Raw genomic sequence first — 19,069 nt, 5'->3', positions numbered from 1 at the left:
TGTCAACAGTCGCCTCGGGTCAACAATGAGCTAACTAATGCTCGGAAAGGGGCGAAAAGGCCGGAAAGACTATAACGACCAAACAGGTCGTTACAAGCTCGGTCGACGCTCCAGTAGGTAGCCACTCCCTTCTTAGAAAACCATATGTTAGATTTCCGCCTCATACAGCTCCGTACCAAGCAGCTTTAACTTAAACATATATCTAATGCTATTGATAATTATAAATACTAAATACTAAATAATAAAACGGAAAAGGGCCAAATATACCCCTGTACTATTGAAAAAGGACCAAATATACCCCTCGTTATACTTTGGGTCTGAATATACCCTTACTGTTATACTTTGGGCACAAATATACCCCTCCACCGTTAAAGTTGTCCACCTTGGACATCCTATCCTACATGGCAATGATATTTGATGAGGTGGACGCCATGTGACAGTGCCACCTCATCACCCCTAACCCATTTTATTCCTCCCATCTTCCACCACTAAAATTTCCACCCCTCCACCACCATTACCGCCATATAGTTAGAGCTCTAGATTTTTTTTTTTAATCCATTCAGGCTTATAGAAAACTATAACAAGATGGTGATACTGATGCCTTGATGTTTGTTGCAAACCTGTACTACAACAAATTGGAATAAACACAGAGATAACAATAGTTAAACCTTCTTGATCTCACAGAACCCCTAACAGATTTCCAAAATAATAAACTTACCACCTCTGTAGAACATTGATAAATAATCAAGGCAACTTAGTGAAAATTGCATTGTTGTAATAAAGGATGACCATAATCAACATATTTGTCCCAGAGTGGCTTGTACTTCTCAATACCAATCTTCAGCCAGGGTTTTGAGTTGCCATTAAAGTGCAGCACAACTCCCTTTTCTATCAATTTGGAATCGACATTCCTGTAACCTAAACCTAAGACATGCCATGAAGGGTTCAAAGCCTCTGTCAGTCCATAGAAGGTTATAGGGATGGAAATTTTAGTGGTGGAAGATGAGAGGAATAAAATGGGTTAGGGGTGATGAGGAGGCAATGCCACGTGGCATCCACCTCATCAAATATCATTGCCACGTACGATGGAATGTCCAAGGTGGACAACTTTAACGGTGGAGGGGTATATTTGTGCCCAAAATATAATGATAAGGGTATATTTGGACCCAAAGTATAACGAGGGATATGTTTGGCCCTTTTCCAATAGTACTGGGGTATATTTAGCCTTTTTCTGTAATAGAAATGACTTTTATCTTAAATTTTGGGAGGATAACAAACCACCATCACAATTTTATGCGAGTCCATTTGTTTTAGCTTTTGGCGGGCAACATTATCTCAGCAAAATTTGTGCCCCGTCCACCAACATGAACTACCTCAATCCCAAACAAGTTAAAGTTGACTATAGTCCTCACCTGTCCATTTAAGCTCAACTTGTATCGTCTTCATATAAAATATAAAATAATAGTGAAAATAGTGAAAACTAAGTTAAGAAAGACATAAAAAAGATGATTGCTTGGCATTAGCCCCTGAAACTTGTATTAGTATATGGAATCATAAACCGTACCCTGAGACTCCAAGGCCATCTATCAATGGAAGAAAGTAGTACCCCACGAAAGCATGTTGATCAATTAGACAACGATCATAAGTTGGCACAAAAGTTAATCCCATTACGTTACCATGGGCAAATATCAAGGTCATTCACATAATAAAAAAGGAAATGAAAAGAAAACAAATAACAAAACTGCATAGATAATTTATCTGCTGAATGTACAATACAACAAAGTAAGACCCGGTTATTACATGGAGACAGCTCGAGGAAAAATTCTAAAGCTGAGCCAGCCTTTTGTAGGTCACTCGAATATTAAATTATTACTACTTATTTCCACAATCATGTTTGTATTTTTTTTATTTTTTTTGATGAAGTGGTTGTACACGTAAAACAAACATAACATGAACCAAATAAAAAATAAAACAAAAAGGACTATCTACATGCCATTGTACAACAATCATGGATGAGTTAAAGGACTCTAAGATATCATTTTCTAACTAAATATCATACGCATTTATCCTTTTCTCATCCTTAAAGCCAATTAAAAGTGACTTTTACAAGATAGCCAGAGAGACCTAATATATGCACGCCCTGGAAAAGTGAATTTTCAGATTGATATAGTACAGCCTAATTCCCTAGCAGCAGTGTCAAGAAATTGAGCAGACATTCCGTTTTCAAGCCGGCTATTAGCTTCCCACATCAAACATTTCTCAATATCCGCTTTCCAGTCAATGATGCTTATGCTTAGGTACTGATAAGCAGGATTGTGAATACCATTTAAATCTGCTTGTTTAGCACTTGGTTTCACTGAACCAGCATACATAATGTCACGAAGAACCGATGTACTGAGAGCACGGACGTGCGCACTTGGATGAGAAACACAGCGAACTGTGGCTGGTAAGCGACACTGCAATGTATTAACCCAAAGGTAACCTAGTTAGTATTGTAACCTAAGTTTTGTCTTATCATCAAGTGCTAAAGTAAAATTCAAAAATATAAGATCACTTTTTTCACTCTTATTGTTCCCAAATTTGAACCAAGTCTAGCAAAGAGTATATCACCTTCAATAGGTTTGTGAGGCCATCAGCAACTGACTGTCCAGATTCTCCCCAGTCAAGCACTGGTTGAATTGCTCTAGCTGTCACTTCCAAGAGCTGCTCAATATTTTTTAAAGAGCAAGGATATAAATATATCAGAAAATGCAGAAGATATTGGATATGATGAATCAATTATTGTCGGACATATTCAAGCACTCGCAAACATATTGGATGTCTTAGCTTTCTGAATCATAGATTTTTTTTTTTCCCCCAAACATTTTAGGAGGATTTATAGTGTTTCCACACTTCCCCTCCAGTGTGACTGAGAAATGAGAACTATGAAAGATGTTATTTCTAAACCAGAAATCTAAAAATATCATTACCTCCAACTGTGGTAAGGTGCATGCTTCTCCATCGACAAGCATCCCATCTGTGGCCCGTAAAAGGAGGTCTGGGTTACTAGCCAGAATTACCAGAGATTCTGCTATATCATGATTCCTTATCAGTTCTGCGATCAATTTTACTATACGTTGGTTAATTCTCCACATTTTCTGACCAAGATCATCATCTTTAGCAATCCATGGTTGCAATTCCCTCTCAGCCTGACAAGTAAAGTTTGGCAAGAAAGTGACTAAACAAATATAGAGATGAAGACCTACTTAACCTAAAAGCAAAGTTATGATAACTATTAAGGCATGCAAGTCTAAAAAGCTTCGGACCCAGAAAAGTATTGTACCCATAAACATAAACAGATATATTTGTTATGTGATGGGGCCAAAAATATGATACTAGAATAAAAGGAAAACTTCCAAAATTTGCCCCAATACTATTCAGAATTGCTCAATTTTGTCCTCAATTACACTTTTGGTCCATTAATACCCTTGCCATTAGCAAATCGTCTTATATTTGCTCTTTCCATTAACGGAGCTCCAACGTGAATAGGTGGATCCACGTGGCCAAATTCTTTGAGAAAAAAGGTCCAAATTCGCCCCTTGTTTTTCGACTATAGTTTAAAATTACCCTCAAGTTGGAGCATCGTTAGGAGTCAAGGAAAAAATATGAGACTTTTTTTCCTAATGGCGGGGGTACTATTAGACGAAAAGTTTAACAGAAGGTAAATTGTCTCAATTTTGGATAGCACAAGGACAAACTTTTTCCTTTCCTAGAAAAAATGCAATTTTTTTGAAATAGCAGGTGTATCTGTTATAAGCCCTTTGGATCCAAATAAATAGAAACTTTGCATACTAGCAGCAGCTTAACAAAAAAAGTTCATGATCTATTTTGACCAAATAACAGTTAAAGCGAAATCTGGACCTGAAGAACAATGGCTGTTGCAGCTTTTCCAGGGGACGCTGATACAACGTTGCATAGTGCATCCACCACCTGTAGTTATGGAACATTGTTAATATATAAAGCTACTAACTATCTTGTGTATTTGAATATATATAATGCAAAAGCAACATGTGCTCTAACTTGATAATGTTGTTTTAGGGGAAGGGGGGGGAGGGGGTGCTTGTTTTGCATGAAAAATGGTTTTCGCATCTTTGAAGCCAAAACTAAGAACCAACCACCTTTTGGAACTTCAAGTGAAGTTCCAACCGAGAATACTTATGGAAAAACCAACTAGAAACTATCAAACCGGGATACCAAGCTATGGCATTGCACATAGCATATGCTATAAGGCAGGTTGCACCTTATTTGAGGATGATATCTTGTTCCTTACTAGATAATTGAAATTATTAATTCATTAAAAGCGATTAACATAGAGAAGTAACAAGGTAGACACCTGTCTCCATCCTTGCTGGGCAGAAGTGCTTTCTGGACTGGGTTGTGTTTCAGGTGATGCAATCAACTTGTGCCAGAGCAATGAGACAACAGAAAAACATAATTCTTGTTTCTCCGCAAGTACTGATTTTAACAGATCTTGGGCATTGCAATTAAATCCTATATGCCTGTCCTTTGTCAGAAAATTGGCCAAATCTGAAGCATCCAAGGAGAAATTTGCAAACACTTTGCTGATGGGGCACCCAGCAACCTCACTTGAGTGTGAACTTGAGTCTGAAGCTTTCTCACACACAAGTGAAGCTTTACAATCATAGGAGTCTTTACACTGAGGCTCTGATGGCTTTTCTGATGTTAAGCAGTTACGACTGGTGTATTTATAATGTTTCTTCCCATTTAAGCATCTGGGCCGCTCCTTCAGGACTGGTGCTTGTATTAGATAAGCTTCCAATGGTTCAGCCTTGTCAACAATTGATGCGACAGTTTTGCTATGAATATCAATTAGGTTATAAAGTGATGATGCCCTGGAATGAATTTCACTATCCCACTTACACCGTATCAAGATAGAAAGAGCCTGCATGCAGGCCTTGGACCGTCTAAACAGATCAGAAATATGAGCAGCTACCATAGCTGCAGCAACTATCTCATTTGAGCTGTAGCTCCATGAGGTTCCAACAGACGATGGTTTCAGAGAAAAAAGTGCCTCTAAAATTGACAATATCCTCCGAGTATGACAGACGGCAGAATGAATCCCGTTTCTTAGCTCATTAGATGAATCATTTGCAGGCTTTGCTTCATCCATGATGATTTTTGGATCTGGATGATTAGTCCCTCTTGAAATCAAAGTGAAGAGCTGAAGTTCGCAAGAAAGAGCAACGACAGCAGCAAGAACGTAAGAATCAAACGCTGCAATAGGTCCTTGTTTTTTCACTTTCTTACTTCCTATCTGTCTCCGTTTTCCTATGGTTGCCAGCGTGTCTACCCCTATTTCACTAAGTGGGTGAGAATCTTCACCTTTGGCCCTTTTATTCCCGTTTGGTTTTGCTTCATGACTAACACATACTGTTAAGATAACAAAAAGAAGTCGAGAAGAAAGCTCAACAGAGGCACATGACTCCAAGAATAATGAATGAACCATAGTTCGCAGTTCTGCCACAGCAAGATTTTTGAAGGCAGAGCCGAAAACATATCTGGTTTTTCTGATTTCTTCTCTAGAGGAATCAGGCGGGAATGTTCTCTGAAGAATTGCTTCAACGGTTGCTACAAATATTTTCATGAGACAAGTTTCAGATGGACTCCCACGAGGAAGATACTCTAGAACCTTAAGAAGGGGTATATACAGGTTCCATGACAAAACGGGTGGTTGTAGAGGGGTAGAAACTACAATCTCAGGGAGATCAACTGCAGATGAACTTAAAGGAATCAAGCCATAGGCAGCTTCCCAGATGGTACATATTCTCCATTCAACCTCTGGACCATGTGCACAAAGCATTGATGCAATCCCTTGGGCAGTGGCTTCTACTGTGGCTTCTACAGCGGGCACTTCTCTCTGAAGAATAAGAACAGTGGTAATCACATATGTCAAACACATATATATATCCAAATAAGAAGAAGAAATCCACAGACAGGAAGAACTAGAAACATTGATAAACTCAACAATCATAACTGGTAAAGTACCTGCTTTTTATTACATGAAATGCCACCAGCCAGAGGTTCATGTGGAACTTCAACTCCTTCAACTTGCCTTAAGGGAGGAAAAAGCAAAGCAGGTTGAGAAAGTACTCGGAAAAGTAAAGCCGCTGCAGAATCTGCAGCTATTCCTGCTCTCATGGACATGGCAATTCCAATCGCACGCAAGAAATGCAAATGCATCCAGTTCCTAGGAAGCTTTGGCAATATATAAAATGTCAGGAATTCTATAGGAGATTCTAAGAAAAGGGGCAATAAAAAAAGCTTTCCACTAATGTAGGATAGATAGGTGTACACAAGCAACAAAATCAATCAGTTCCTTAATAATGGCATATGTTTTTGTGGGGAACATTCCAGAGGTCCTAATTTATGCAAAGGATTTCAAGGATAGCTGAAAGCAAGGAGACAGAAGTTTACTACAACAACAACAACTATGCTTCAATCCCCAAACTAGTCGGGGTTGGTTATATGGACCCTCAATATCCATTTTGGTACATTTTGGCCCGTTTTCTAATAATAGATTCTCTAAAATCAGAAGTCCTCTCTATGTTCTACTGACATACAAATCCATAAGGAAATTGTGTGTGAATTTTGAGAGATTACAGGTCCTATGATGGGTGGGAGATCTAGCAGAATTCAAAGTATTGTGATATTTGACGGATTTTTTTTAAAACTTACACGCAATCCAGATGCATAATCTTCAGCTGCTCGCAGAAGTTCCACTAGTTGTACCGCAGCATCAAGTGCATCCGGAGCCCAAGATGGTGGAGCTTCCAAAAGTCCAACAAGAAGCCTCTGGGTGGCACTTGGACTAGCAATTGCATAATATCTAATCCAGAAACAGAAGTTAAAATGAGTTCCTTATTTCAAAGCTTTATAAGTTAAGTTAAATCATGTTCTTAGTCTTACCGATGAAATAAACGTGCATATGGCTCAAGTGCTGGTAGTCCTGCAACGAGATGCTCATCCATAGGTGTCGTCGGAGGTGGAAGCAGAAGTGCAGGAACAGCGGCTGCAGTCAAGGTAGCAGTCTCGTAGCGAGCAACTTCCTCATCACAAACACTTAAAATAACACCGGCACCATTAGCAACAGCCCACCTTGGAGTTGAAGGCAGTAGTTGCGGATGCTTCCCAGAACCACGAGAAGCAGCTAAAATAAAATGTCAAGTCAATAACAGTTTTCTTGCAATTCTAACATATGAAAACACTTTACAATTAATACCTCAGCCTTTATAAGAAAGTTGAGAAACTCAATGTCCATTGTCCAACAGGAGGGACAAGTGGAAGAAAATGAAAAACAAAGCAAATGTATATTATCTGTTGAGTTATATTAGTTTTCCTACATAGATTTTGTAAGAGCTTCCAAATAAATCTATAAAGCTTTCAGCTATTCCACCCATAAGCTTAAATTTTGAGTTTGAGTTGGATACTCAGATTCACATAGTACCAAACACATCCTTTTATAAGCCAATTTTCCCACTAGTGAGTCCGAGCTAAGAGTTAATGTATGAATGTTACATGTGCAAAAAGGTAGTGACTCTCCAGCTATATAAGTTATAGGTTGTGTAAGGGCTTCCAACGTGTTATAAAGACCATGGAGTATTCCACCCAGTGCCTTAAGATTTTAGGGGTGAATGTTTTAGATTCTTTCACACTATCACAATGCTTTAGGGGTGAATGTTTAGATTCTTTCACATTATCACAATGCATCTCACTATTAGTGGAAAATTGCAGTGGTGGCCAGGAATAACGGTTCCTCTTTCTTATTCTTTTAAAGAAACATAATCTACAAAAAGAAAAGGAACTAATGTTGATGTGAGGAAGATTATATTTCTTTTGCAAGACTTGGTAAGAAACACGAGTTCAGAGCATTATTTTCGCTAGTTAGGTGATGACTACGGTAAGTAAAAGATGTCAATAATCTATTCTCATTTTTACCTAGCATAGTAAGAAAAGACTTCTTGCACTGATTTTCAAGCATGTTATCTTCGTCCATAGGAATTACACAACTAGGTGTTAAAAAACAAAAACTGAAAGCAGATCTAGAACCATATTTCATGAGACGGAAGTCCACATACCACTTGATGGGGGCTTGAGTTCTCCAGCAGCATACTTTCCCATAACACCGCCACACCTGCACAAGCATGAAAGTTTCGAAGCAGTTAGCAAAAAAATTATTATTTTTGGTTGTCCTCGTTCATCAGTCTCAACCTCTAGAGCAATTTAGAGAATCTCAATGAAAAATATTCCAGGTCTATAAAATGATAGTGTCCCAAAAGATTAATTTGAAGAGCACCAAAAAGAAGATAAATGTTGACTAGTATTGGAGCAAGTTCTGAAGGAATCAAATGGACACAAAAGCAGTGTTACCAAAGTAAAACCATGAAAAAAGAAGAAGCTATCTGAAGTCTATTTGGGACTTTAAATGCAAAGCACAACTAAAGCGCGGACTTTAACGAAGAAAGGCGAAGGGAAATATTACACATAAACGCCAAGAACAACCCAAACCACAATTATTTTGACAAAAGAATTGAAAAAGATACAATTAGGTGATGTTTTATTTTGTTTAGAATTGCTCTCTTCAAGACAGAGCCCATGGTTGATTAGGCACATGCCTTCACTTTGGTGCTTGCAAATGAAGCGCTGATTTAGCGAGGCGAAGTGCACAACCTATTTGGCACCTAATTTTAGAGCTTAAGATGTCTGCAAGCAAGCCTAAATGAAATCTTTCCTGCATCCTTGATGAATTTTAAAGTGTAATTAAACTGTAAGCAACTCTGAGAGATGCTTACCAACGGAAGTAATCGCTTCTAATCCCTAGGGGTGCAGCAAGCAATATATCAGTGATCCATGGAGACAATGGTCTCAGGGGTTTTCTCTCATGTTGCATAGAAGGCACACCAGGTTCACTATTGGCAGATTTACTTGTTGAAGTGTGGCTTCCGCTGGTGCTTCTATCTGCTCCATTTTCCTGACGATCAACTTTGAAAATTGGGCGGTTGTAGTGTGTTAGGATTCGTAAAATCTCTCCACATGCAAGAGCCCATTGTTCAGAATATTCCTTCTGTGTTTAAGGGTTAATAATTAGCAGGGAGACACAGATTATGATATTCAAGATAGGCTTTAAACAAATCATAGAGTTAAAAAGCATGATGAGATTAATTAACTGTTAAAGAATCTGAATACCTCACTGCTTGGGGAAACCAATGATATAAAGGAAGAAAAAGGCGGACTACTTTTATCATACTCCAGTGTGCCATCAATGATGCATGAAATAATTGGATGAACTACAGCATGCCCATGCTCTGGGTGATGAAGAACAAAAGTTGCTGGCAATTGAAACAAACAACAAAATTAGAAACAACTCAATCAAGCCTCACAAGTAGGTGGAAGCAATATTTTAAATGCTAAATAATAGGTGAGAATTAATAATAATACCTAAAACATCATCAAAAAGTCGGTTCTCCTTTGATGGATACCGGTTCCGTATGAGCTGTCAATTATAACACGTGCAGTTAGTTTAGAGGGACGCATGAATAAAACTTAGTTCAGATATTGAAAATTATAAACAAATTATAAACAGAGATAGTAACAGAATTTACTGGATACCTCAGCTATATCTTCAGGAAATTGTTCTGATGTGAACTGACCAAAGTACTTAACATACGCAGCAATTTGAGCCTACGAAGAGAATACAAAAGGAGAATTGTCATGAGTGATGATACAAAATGTAGTCTACAGAAAATAAACAAAACGACAAGAAGTCTTTCAGGCATCAAAATTTTAAAGATGATAATGCAATGAGACAAATTTAACCCATTTCAAGTCTAGATAAATAGCATTGGAAAGTCGGATCCTAATATGAGATATCTTTATGTAGTGCATCATTCTCTTAGATCTTTCTGGAAATTTAATAAGAGTTCTGATCCTCAAGCAATTGCTACCTTCCCGATGAAGGACCTTTCAGGTTATGTCCCTTTTTACTACGCACCATTGGCTTCCCTTGTAAGAAGCACATTTTTCATCTTTCCTCTCAACTTTATTGGAGAGCCATTATACAAAATGTAAAGTTGTTTATTCCTTGTTGGATATTATGCAGCAAAGACATGCTTGAAGTATGTCTCAGACAGCACCCACCCTCATCATAGTGTCCTGCACCCTTCCATTCCAAGTACAAGATGAGGGATGTGGTTTCACACGCTTTGACGTGCTAATAGTCACATGGTACCCACTTGCAGACTATCAACTTTCATCAAATTGAGACTGATAAACAAGCTTTCACAATGGAACATGCACCACATAGAATGATAGAAATCACTTCATAAGTAGGAAGAAGGTTGGGGAGACTAATTGAAGAACCTAATTCTCTCCGCAGGGTGATTAGAACAAGTACGGTCTCTATAGATACAAATATCACACATGAAGGTCCATGAGTTTATTTTTATTTTTTAAGTTTGTGCGCATCTTGACCAGTTCAACTGTAGCCTGTCCAGCCCACAAGCACAGGTTGCAATTATAATCATGTCCACCAAGGTTGGAGCAGATGAGCTCATACTAAGTATTGTGAATAGGATTTCCAAACTGTTACTCCCGAGCCTCAACCACTAGGCCATCCTCTTGGGGAATTGAAAGTCTATGAAGTGTATCTCACATATCCATCCTTCATTCATCTCTTGTTTGACTATTTGTAAGACTATTTCGCTAATTCTCCTTTTTTGATTAAGCACCGGGTGTCCGAGGCTCTTTGAGCCCCGACTAATCCCGGGGGTGCACAGGCCCTCGGCAAGGAGTTTCCCGCAAGTGCACCACGGGTAATTCAGGGTTTTACCCAGTCCGATGGCCCTCAGAAATTGTTTGCACCCAGTGGGTTTCGAACTTGAGACCTTGAAAGGGAGCACCCCAAGGCTCAAGCCAATTGCCACCAGGCCAACTCCTTACTATCTCATAAAACCAAGACTAGCCAATTTCGCTAATTCTCCTTACTATCTCATAAAACCAAGACTAGCTTTTAGACGGTTATTATATTCTGAAAAGTAGCTCTTTGTCTTGGATTTCAGTTCTTTGTGGGATTAAATGATAGAAAAGTCAATGTCACCCCAAGCTCAGAAACATTGTATTCCTCCTTTACCCTTCTACCTAATCATACATTGGCTTCAATTATCACAATATACAATGATAATATAATAGTCAAGCGACTTAATATTAGCCGAGATGATATCTTTTTCAAATTTCCCTAAAAGAAGCGCTTTTTGTTTTTACTCCATTATCCATATTATATCCAAGTCCCTAAGAAGGTCCATTTCTCTACACAATACTGATCATAGCCACACGTTGAAAGGTCACCTTAACTAGTTAAAAATGTGCCTAACGAACGAAAAATATACAAAGATATTGTAGCGAAGCAAATGAACACACCTTTCGCTGCTGTACATCTTGTGGGGGAGGCCAAAATAATGAGGAGAAATGAAGACCATCAATCCACCTTTCGCTTGCAGAAGCAGCAGCCATCGATAACTGTTTGACAATCCAAGAATTTTAGTGATATGATAAAATGCTGACTGGTAAAGCCGCCACTACAGCCGATCAAAATATTGTAATTCAACATATTTGGATGGTCCAGGTCTCTTATCAAGAAAAAATTCACCTTACAGCTTCAAGCTAGTCCCTTTAATGTTAGAATCAGCTAATAGAAGTTGTAAACTTCACTATTTTAACAGTAACAAGACAATAACACACCCCTTGATCCTGCAAAACCAAAAAAAAAAAACATTCCTCAAATTGTAACACAAATGCACAATGGAATTAGAACCTCAAAAAGAAGTTTTTTTTTTTTTTTTTGAGAAAGTAGAAAGCATTATACTAATAACATAACACAAAAAGAAGGTATTAGCGCATCATAATGAACCTTTTTCTCCAAAAAAATTAAAGGGAACAATTTATTTATTTTTCTTCTTTTTTTCTCATTTACAGAAAAAAGTGTTTGCAGTTCAGTTTTACTTGCCAGAAAACTATCACTTACACAAATTGTCAAAAAAAAAAAATTGTTACACAAATGCAGAACAAAATTAGTACCTTTTGAAAGCTCAAAAAGATGGTATTAATACATCATAATCAACCTTTTTCTCCTAAAAATAAAGGGAACTTAATATTTTTATCATTTTTTCTCATTAACAGAAAAAAGTGTTTGCAGTTCATTTTGCCAGAAAATTATTACTTGCACAAATTTTCCTAAAAAAAAAAAAAAAAATTTGCAGCTCAAGCCCAACAAATAAATGTATTTTTTTTTAAATGTGTTAGTGCATCATAATGAACCTTTTTCTCCTAAAAATAAAGGGAACAAAAACCTTCTTTTTTCATTTTTCCTCATTAACCGAAAAAAAGTGTTTACTATTCATTTTACTTGCCAGAAAATTATAACTTGCACAAATTATCAAAAAAAAAAAAACAGTTCAAGCCCAACAAATGTGTATTTTTTTGTTATATATTCCCTCCATAGAAACCAATAAAGGTTTTATCAAGTAAATTAGAAGTGGAACCAATTATATACTATATTTCTTATTCCTACAAAACAAATACAGCTGAACATATTTAAGCACCTAAACAAATACATCAAAGACATATTATGCAAGAAAAATAAACAGTTGTAAAATTAAAGATTACCACAGTTAAAATTAGGAGTTACCACAGATGGGAATTCTGAAAATTGGTGTGTGTATATCTGGTGTGTGAGATTAATTGAAGGATCTAAGGAAGTATTTTGAGAGTGTTGGGGGGTTAGAGAGAAAATAGAGAAGAAAATAGGAGGGTGTGTTTAAGAAGAGATAAAGATATGGAGCAGAGAAGAGAGATCTTTAACTATGTTTTCTCTCTGCATACGTGGCCTTGATATTTTCCTCAGATCTTAAATACGCCATGTGGCAAGCAAGTGGACTACTCTTCCACCCATCATATCATATGCTTCCTCTTCATCACACATATATAATTAACTTCATACATACATCTATCTCACTCTAGCCTTTAATTTTTTCTTTCTTCTTTTTTGACGTGAAATAACTACTCCCTCCCTCTCAAATTTTCTATCGTGATTTTTTTTTTTTAAGAATAGTTGTTTATTTATAATTTTAGAGGTTCAGGATAAAATTAATGTTTTTTTCTTTAGTAGTACTTGTTCTTGAGACAAGCACCTCAATTGATGAAGATGACATATAAATAGAGTAAATTAAAAAATATATATATCTTAAGACATAATAAGGGGTAAAATGGTCGAAAAACTCCATAATTAATCACGACGGATAATTTGAGAGAGGAGTACTTTCATCCTATTAACTACTCCTTCCATCCCAGTTATGTGACATTCTTTTATTTTTAGTATATTTCAAAATAAATGACATCTTTTTATATTTAGTAGTAATTGAACTTTGAACTTCTCATTTCACTCTTTTATGAGATGATTTATACCACATAAATATTTAAGACTTGTCTTAGATCACCACAAGTTTCAAAAAAAAAAAAATCTTAAATTTTATGTCTGTCAAACGCTATCACATAAATTGGATAGAAAGAATAGTATTTCTTGACGGAAAAAATTGAGAGAGAGACGGTGATGTTAGGTGCACGAATAAAATCCCAAATTGGTAGTTGAAAACTAAAAGTAAGCTACATATAACCCCTAAAGGTGTGAGACCTTTTGGTAAAAAAATTACGGGTTTAACCCAAAGCGAACAATATCATTCCATGTTAAGAGTATCTTTGGGTTATTTTAGCTCAAAAACTGATATCAAAGGCAATGATTCGGCGAGACGAGTATGGAGGTGACGAAGTGATGGCATGGGGCATGGCTTGGTGTCTCTGCCTATTTATAGAGCGGATTACTAAATTTATCCGTAGCTTTAGACACGCATAGATAGAAAAGAAGATAGTGGGTTTTGGTAGGCATAAATAATCGGATGTTGTGATTGACACATTTAATCTCCAGATAAGCTCATTAGACGAGGGCTCATGTAGAACTTAGTTCGTAATAGGTCATGTGAAACTTACTTCAAAAGGGGAAATGTTGGGAGTATGAACAAGGTTACAACATTGGTAGCTTAAAAAGAAAAGTAATCACAAATATATAAGGCGTAAGAATATTTTAATGACGTGAGACCTTTTGATGAAAACTGTACAAATTTGATTGAAAGCAAAGAATATTTTAATGACGTGAGACCTTTTGATGAAAACTGTACAAATTTGATTGAAAGCAAAGAATATTTTAATGACGTGAGACCTTTTGATGAAAACTGTACAAATTTAATTGAAAGCAAATAGTATCATATCACGTTAAGAGTATCTTTAAATTATTCGACCCAACTTTTCCTTTTGGTTGGAGTTCTACCCCAACATGTGTTCTATATGAACTCGGGAAGAATCATAATGGATGGAGCATTCACCCTCTTGGGTTCAATAAGAGTGGGAGTTAGTAAGTTAAATAGTATTGATCTGGTGACAAAATATCTTATAGATTTAGAGAAAAAAATTGATCACATATTTCACAAAAAAGGAACAAACTCAATTGCCCTACTTATAATTGTAGTATCCGTAAATCATAACCTTGATTTTTGAAATTGTTTAAGAATTTAAAACTTTTTTGAAGAATATACGAATTTCTTTTTTAAAATCTTATTTTCTACAAAACAATAGAATAAGAAAACAAGTATTTTTTCCCTCTACGTGATTCTCCCAAGGAAAAAGAACAGTTTCTTCCTTACAAACAAGTGATAATTCAAATTAAGAAAATAAAGAGAAGGAAAAGAGGAATGGTACTTTACAGGAGAAATTAGTTGGACAAAAAGCTGAAGAAGTGAATTTAATAATTCTTTAATTAGGTGATCAGTGATTGAATAGAATATATATAAGTGGAGAGCACTTGTCCAAGATATTTTGGCGAGTCAGGAAGCTGTCAACCTTAGGTTAAACAGAATGATTAAGGAGCCTTGTTTATCTTGTTTTGAGTGTAAGCTTCCTTAAGCATGCTTTAGATTAATTAAATAAATAAATGTGCCAATAATTCAAATGAGACAACAAAAACATTGAATATTGTGAAAGTAAATGACAACATCCTTATTTTCTTTTCTGAGTTTGTAATTCCAGTCATAATAGTGGTGTGCTTAAGAAATGAAAAGAAAGGAAATATATATAATAATAAAAAACCGTCTATTTTGTGAACTTACCTACTCCCCATTATATAGAAATGAAGTTTCAAAAAAGAAAAAGAAAGTAATGCACTTTGAGAACCCAAATACAAAATATCGAATCTACTAGTAGATTGCATATAAGTTTACATATGCAGAATAAGAAAAATCTTATATTGTACAACTTAGACAAATTAGTGGCCAAATTTTACATGTGGGCATATTTACAGAAACTTTCCAATATCAAAGAACCAAATATGCTAACTTGTATATAAACAACGAAAAAATTCTTTATGCATTTTCTCCAAGTGGGAACTTTATAACAAGAATAACTTTTTTTCAATAGCCAACAGCAATTTTGTAAAAGATCTATGACAGTGAGGAAGTTTTGTAGTGAGCCTAATCACACTTGAAGATGATTGGAAGGCTAAAGTTGTAAACAAAATAGTTAGTTGATTGACTCATTGAAAAGGAGGTGAATACATCTCTAAATATAGTAATATTTTAGTGAAACCACTCAACTAAAGGCACACAGGATCGAAGAGTTTTACCTATTGGTAGTGCTTTTACACTTCATCATTGGAAAAAGATTGCTAAGCTAATCTTTTTGCAGAGCAAAATTGAGAGTGGGGAAAACACGCCATAAATTGATGTGCGAATGTGACTGTCCTTTGCTTCTTTTCATTTTTTATTTTTTATTTTGACACACACAAATAGAAGCGACAAGGGGAGCTGGAAGGCTATGACTAGTCGCGGAGAATAAAAATAGCCATTAATATATCAAGGTTCTAACAATTTAAAGATAATATATATTTGACTTGTTTTATATAATGGACAACGGAAATGCAATATCTATTCGCACTATATTGCTTCTAAGCATTTCACACGGCCTTAGTGGCATCATTTGCAACGATTATAGCATATTTATTTTATGCTTTTGATAGGTAAGAAGTAGAATCAAGGAAAACATAAAGGAACAAGGGACACTAATTTTCTTTTTCCACGTTTGATGGATGAGCAGAACAAGGGGAGTTTACTAGGTGCAATCCAATTATCGGAGACTCTTGGAATAGTTAGAGTAAGAAGTTTTTAAGTGCGTTTTATAGACTATGACTTACGTGTGATTTTTCACAACCGATGTCAACATTTATAAAAATGAAGAAACATCTTCTTTAATGCAAATTATATAATTTTATCTCAACTTAGCTAATGCCTGTCTTATGATTTAGTCGAATTTTATACTACAAGAGAGGTTAAGGGTTCAATTCTATTCAACTTCTCTTCTTTTTTTTCTCAAAAAAAAAAAAAAAACAAAACAAAAGATAGGCTAAAATTTTTGCAAACCAATATGTCCTTGTGAGGTTCGAACATCTAAATGAAGCCCTTAACCAATGAACCGAAAAGCCTTCTTCATCAGGTGGTGTCATTTATTTTATTATCTACCCGAGTTTCACATAATATATATATATATACACATTTGATATAATTTATCGACCAAGCGATGCCGGTTCAATGTCTCGCCGCTCTCACGGGGACCATCAAGCACATACAACACGATTCAAGGGAGATCTCACTGTCGCATAGTTGAGCTTTGAGCATCGAATAATTGAATCAGACATCACGTCAAGATATTCACATTTCACACATGAAAAGACAATCCGTGAATGTCCTCCTCTCAAGAATAATTTGATATTGACCATGAATAAGAACATAACGAGCCTAACTAAGGTAAATAACTTATATGCGCTTGATGTTTATAACAAATCAAATAATTTAGCTCTAGTATTTAAAAATTAAAGTGAATATATAGACTACTCAATATAATTAAGTAATATATATATATATGAAAGACATATCTTCCATTAATTAGTCTGATATAAACATTTAATGCCGAACCTTCAACTTGAAAGTTTCAAATAGAGCGGCAACGGGCAGAAGAGTTGCCCGAGGCGAATCAAATACAGGAAGATGCGAATACGCACGAGGATCCAGTGGCTAATAATCAACGGGCAGGTATTTACGGGCAGGCTAGAAATATCTGGTAGATATTTAGGCAAGGGGCAAAAGTGAGTTGTATCCATCCAATAACTTAACAACAAGCAACTTGATTTTCATATTCCAAATTATAATAAATTAATAATTTTGGCCTAACTTAAGTACACACGTGAATCAACCATCTTCCAGATTTAAATCTTCTAAATTTTTTTCTGTCCTTGGATTGAATCTATCACATTTTGTGGGGCCTACTAATGGTATTTTTCATGAGAACATGCATGTCATAGGAAGATGTTACACATACGCGTTTCGAATTATTATTTGTTGATACTAGATAGGACTTGGTGTTTGAAATAAGTTACAGGACCCGAAGTCTTTTTCTAAGGGTTATTAAATACTCCATTATTAACTTAAAAAACTAAAGTAAAGAAAGGTGTCGGTCTGGTTTTCTGATGATTTTTGACCAAGCCAGGAAAATTAATACATAAATAACGTACACTAACCGCTTTTAATTTTGGCATTATTTATTATAGTAACAATTAGTTATTGTTCTGAGGCTTAATGAATATGCGGCCCCTTAAATTTTTTTTTTTTATTTTGACATCTTAATTAAGTGTTGTTCTTATTGAACTCCTGAACTCGTCATGAAGTGTGTCTATCAAATACAGTCCGATTTACATAGTATTCCATCTTCAATGTAGCAACATGCTAATATATATTCTAATTTAATTATGTCATATTTTAGCTAAGATTAACAACAATTGAGAGGTGAAAAAAAAAGTAGCTCTTAAGTAAACTGGCAGTGGAAAAACAAAACCAGCAGAATCTGACACATCCATGACCTAATGAATAGCTTACCAAATGTCTAAAATATTACTGCAGCTTCATTTCCCCAATTTAATTTCTGCTTTTAATAAAAATCAGATTTGGGGAGTTTGATAGACACATTTGAGAACGAGTTCAGGGGTTCAATAGGAAGAACACTTAGTTGAGGTTCTAAAATGAAAAAAAAGAAACAAGTTTAGGGGGTTGTACGATATGTAAAACTTCAGGTTATTATTCTAAAAATTTTCTTGTGAATTTTAAAATTCGAGATAATGACTATTTTTACAATCATAGGAACTAATTTATGAATTTTTCATTTGGCATGTGAGCGTTAGTTGCTGTACTATATTGAATCAAACAAAGAAAGAAAGAAAAATTGAAACAAAACTAGGCATAATGACTAACAACTATTAGAGGGTATAACTACAAAAGAGGTAATTTCAAGCACGTAATTACGTTCATATATGATGTAAAGACTATAGGAAAAACTTAGAGAGTGTCTGATTAAGTTTAGCTTATAATAATCTTTCGACTTATTATTAATGATTTAGTAAATATTAAAAGTGCTAAATTTATAAGCTAAAATAAAGCAAAAACCATAAATTAATCACCTTAAGTTGTGATTTTACAACTTATATTAATCACTTCAAGTTAGTTATCTCTCTATTCTATTTTTGTCATTCGTCCCTTTTATGTAAACATACTTTAAAGTTTATGTTTTCCGTAAAAAACTGTAAGGACATTAATTTTAGTCATTTAACATAAAAGTGTTTTGTAAAATTTTTTACCAAACACATTAATTGCTTATTATCAGTTTTAACGCTTATTAAAACACAATAACGACAACAACATACTAGTGTAGTCCCACAAATAGGGTCTGGGGATCAGGTAGAGTGTATGCAAACACTATTTGTGGAGGTAGAGAGGTTATTTCGGAAAGACCCTCAGCCAAAAGAGCTTCTCAACGCTTGATGATTATCAACTAGCGGGATAACTCGAACACAAATAGCTTATTTGGAGTC

The 19,069-nt window shown here is 35.6% G+C and overlaps 1 protein-coding gene across 5 annotated transcripts; it reads right to left on the bottom strand.

Moving 5' to 3' along the window:
- Window positions 1–1,718: 1,718 nt before the first annotated feature.
- LOC132603891 (protein GIGANTEA-like) lies at window positions 1,719–12,926 on the bottom strand. 5 transcript variants are annotated; one of them, XM_060317193.1, is made up of 16 exons: window positions 12,740–12,926; window positions 11,702–11,802; window positions 11,473–11,571; window positions 9,667–9,738; window positions 9,496–9,550; window positions 9,244–9,386; window positions 8,850–9,118; window positions 8,136–8,191; window positions 6,967–7,207; window positions 6,736–6,886; window positions 6,046–6,255; window positions 4,373–5,917; window positions 3,901–3,969; window positions 2,970–3,188; window positions 2,611–2,703; window positions 1,719–2,456 (listed from the first exon to the last, which is right to left on the bottom strand). In XM_060317193.1, exons 3-16 carry the CDS (start codon window positions 11,563–11,565, stop codon window positions 2,157–2,159), a joined length of 3,516 nt encoding a protein of 1,171 aa, XP_060173176.1. In that variant the 5' UTR covers window positions 11,566–11,571; window positions 11,702–11,802; window positions 12,740–12,926; the 3' UTR covers window positions 1,719–2,156. The 5 variants fall into 5 exon arrangements, with proteins under 5 accessions (XP_060173176.1, XP_060173173.1, XP_060173172.1 ...); XM_060317190.1 differs by having other exon boundaries at window positions 8,850–9,121; window positions 12,718–12,925; XM_060317189.1 differs by having other exon boundaries at window positions 8,850–9,121; window positions 12,740–12,925.
- Window positions 12,927–19,069: the final 6,143 nt, after the last annotated feature.

Source organism: Lycium barbarum, chromosome 7 (assembly GCF_019175385.1).
Source record: "Lycium barbarum isolate Lr01 chromosome 7, ASM1917538v2, whole genome shotgun sequence".
NCBI lineage: Eukaryota > Viridiplantae > Streptophyta > Magnoliopsida > Solanales > Solanaceae > Lycium > Lycium barbarum.
Note: the sequence above shows the minus strand (reverse complement) of the source record. Positions and strands in the feature narration are given on the sequence as shown.

Excerpts from the sequence above, each read along its gene's own strand:
- LOC132603891 (XM_060317192.1), bottom strand. The coding sequence starts at position 11,565 with ATGGCTGCTGCTTCTGCAAGCGAAAGGTGGATTGATGGTCTTCATTTC. Across the intron at positions 9,387-9,495 it reads ACTTTTTGATGATGTTTTAG|CAACTTTTGTTCTTCATCAC; the intron begins GTATTATTATTA and ends TTCAATTGCCAG. Across the intron at positions 2,457-2,610 it reads GCCTCACAAACCTATTGAAG|TGTCGCTTACCAGCCACAGT; the intron begins GTGATATACTCT and ends AATACATTGCAG.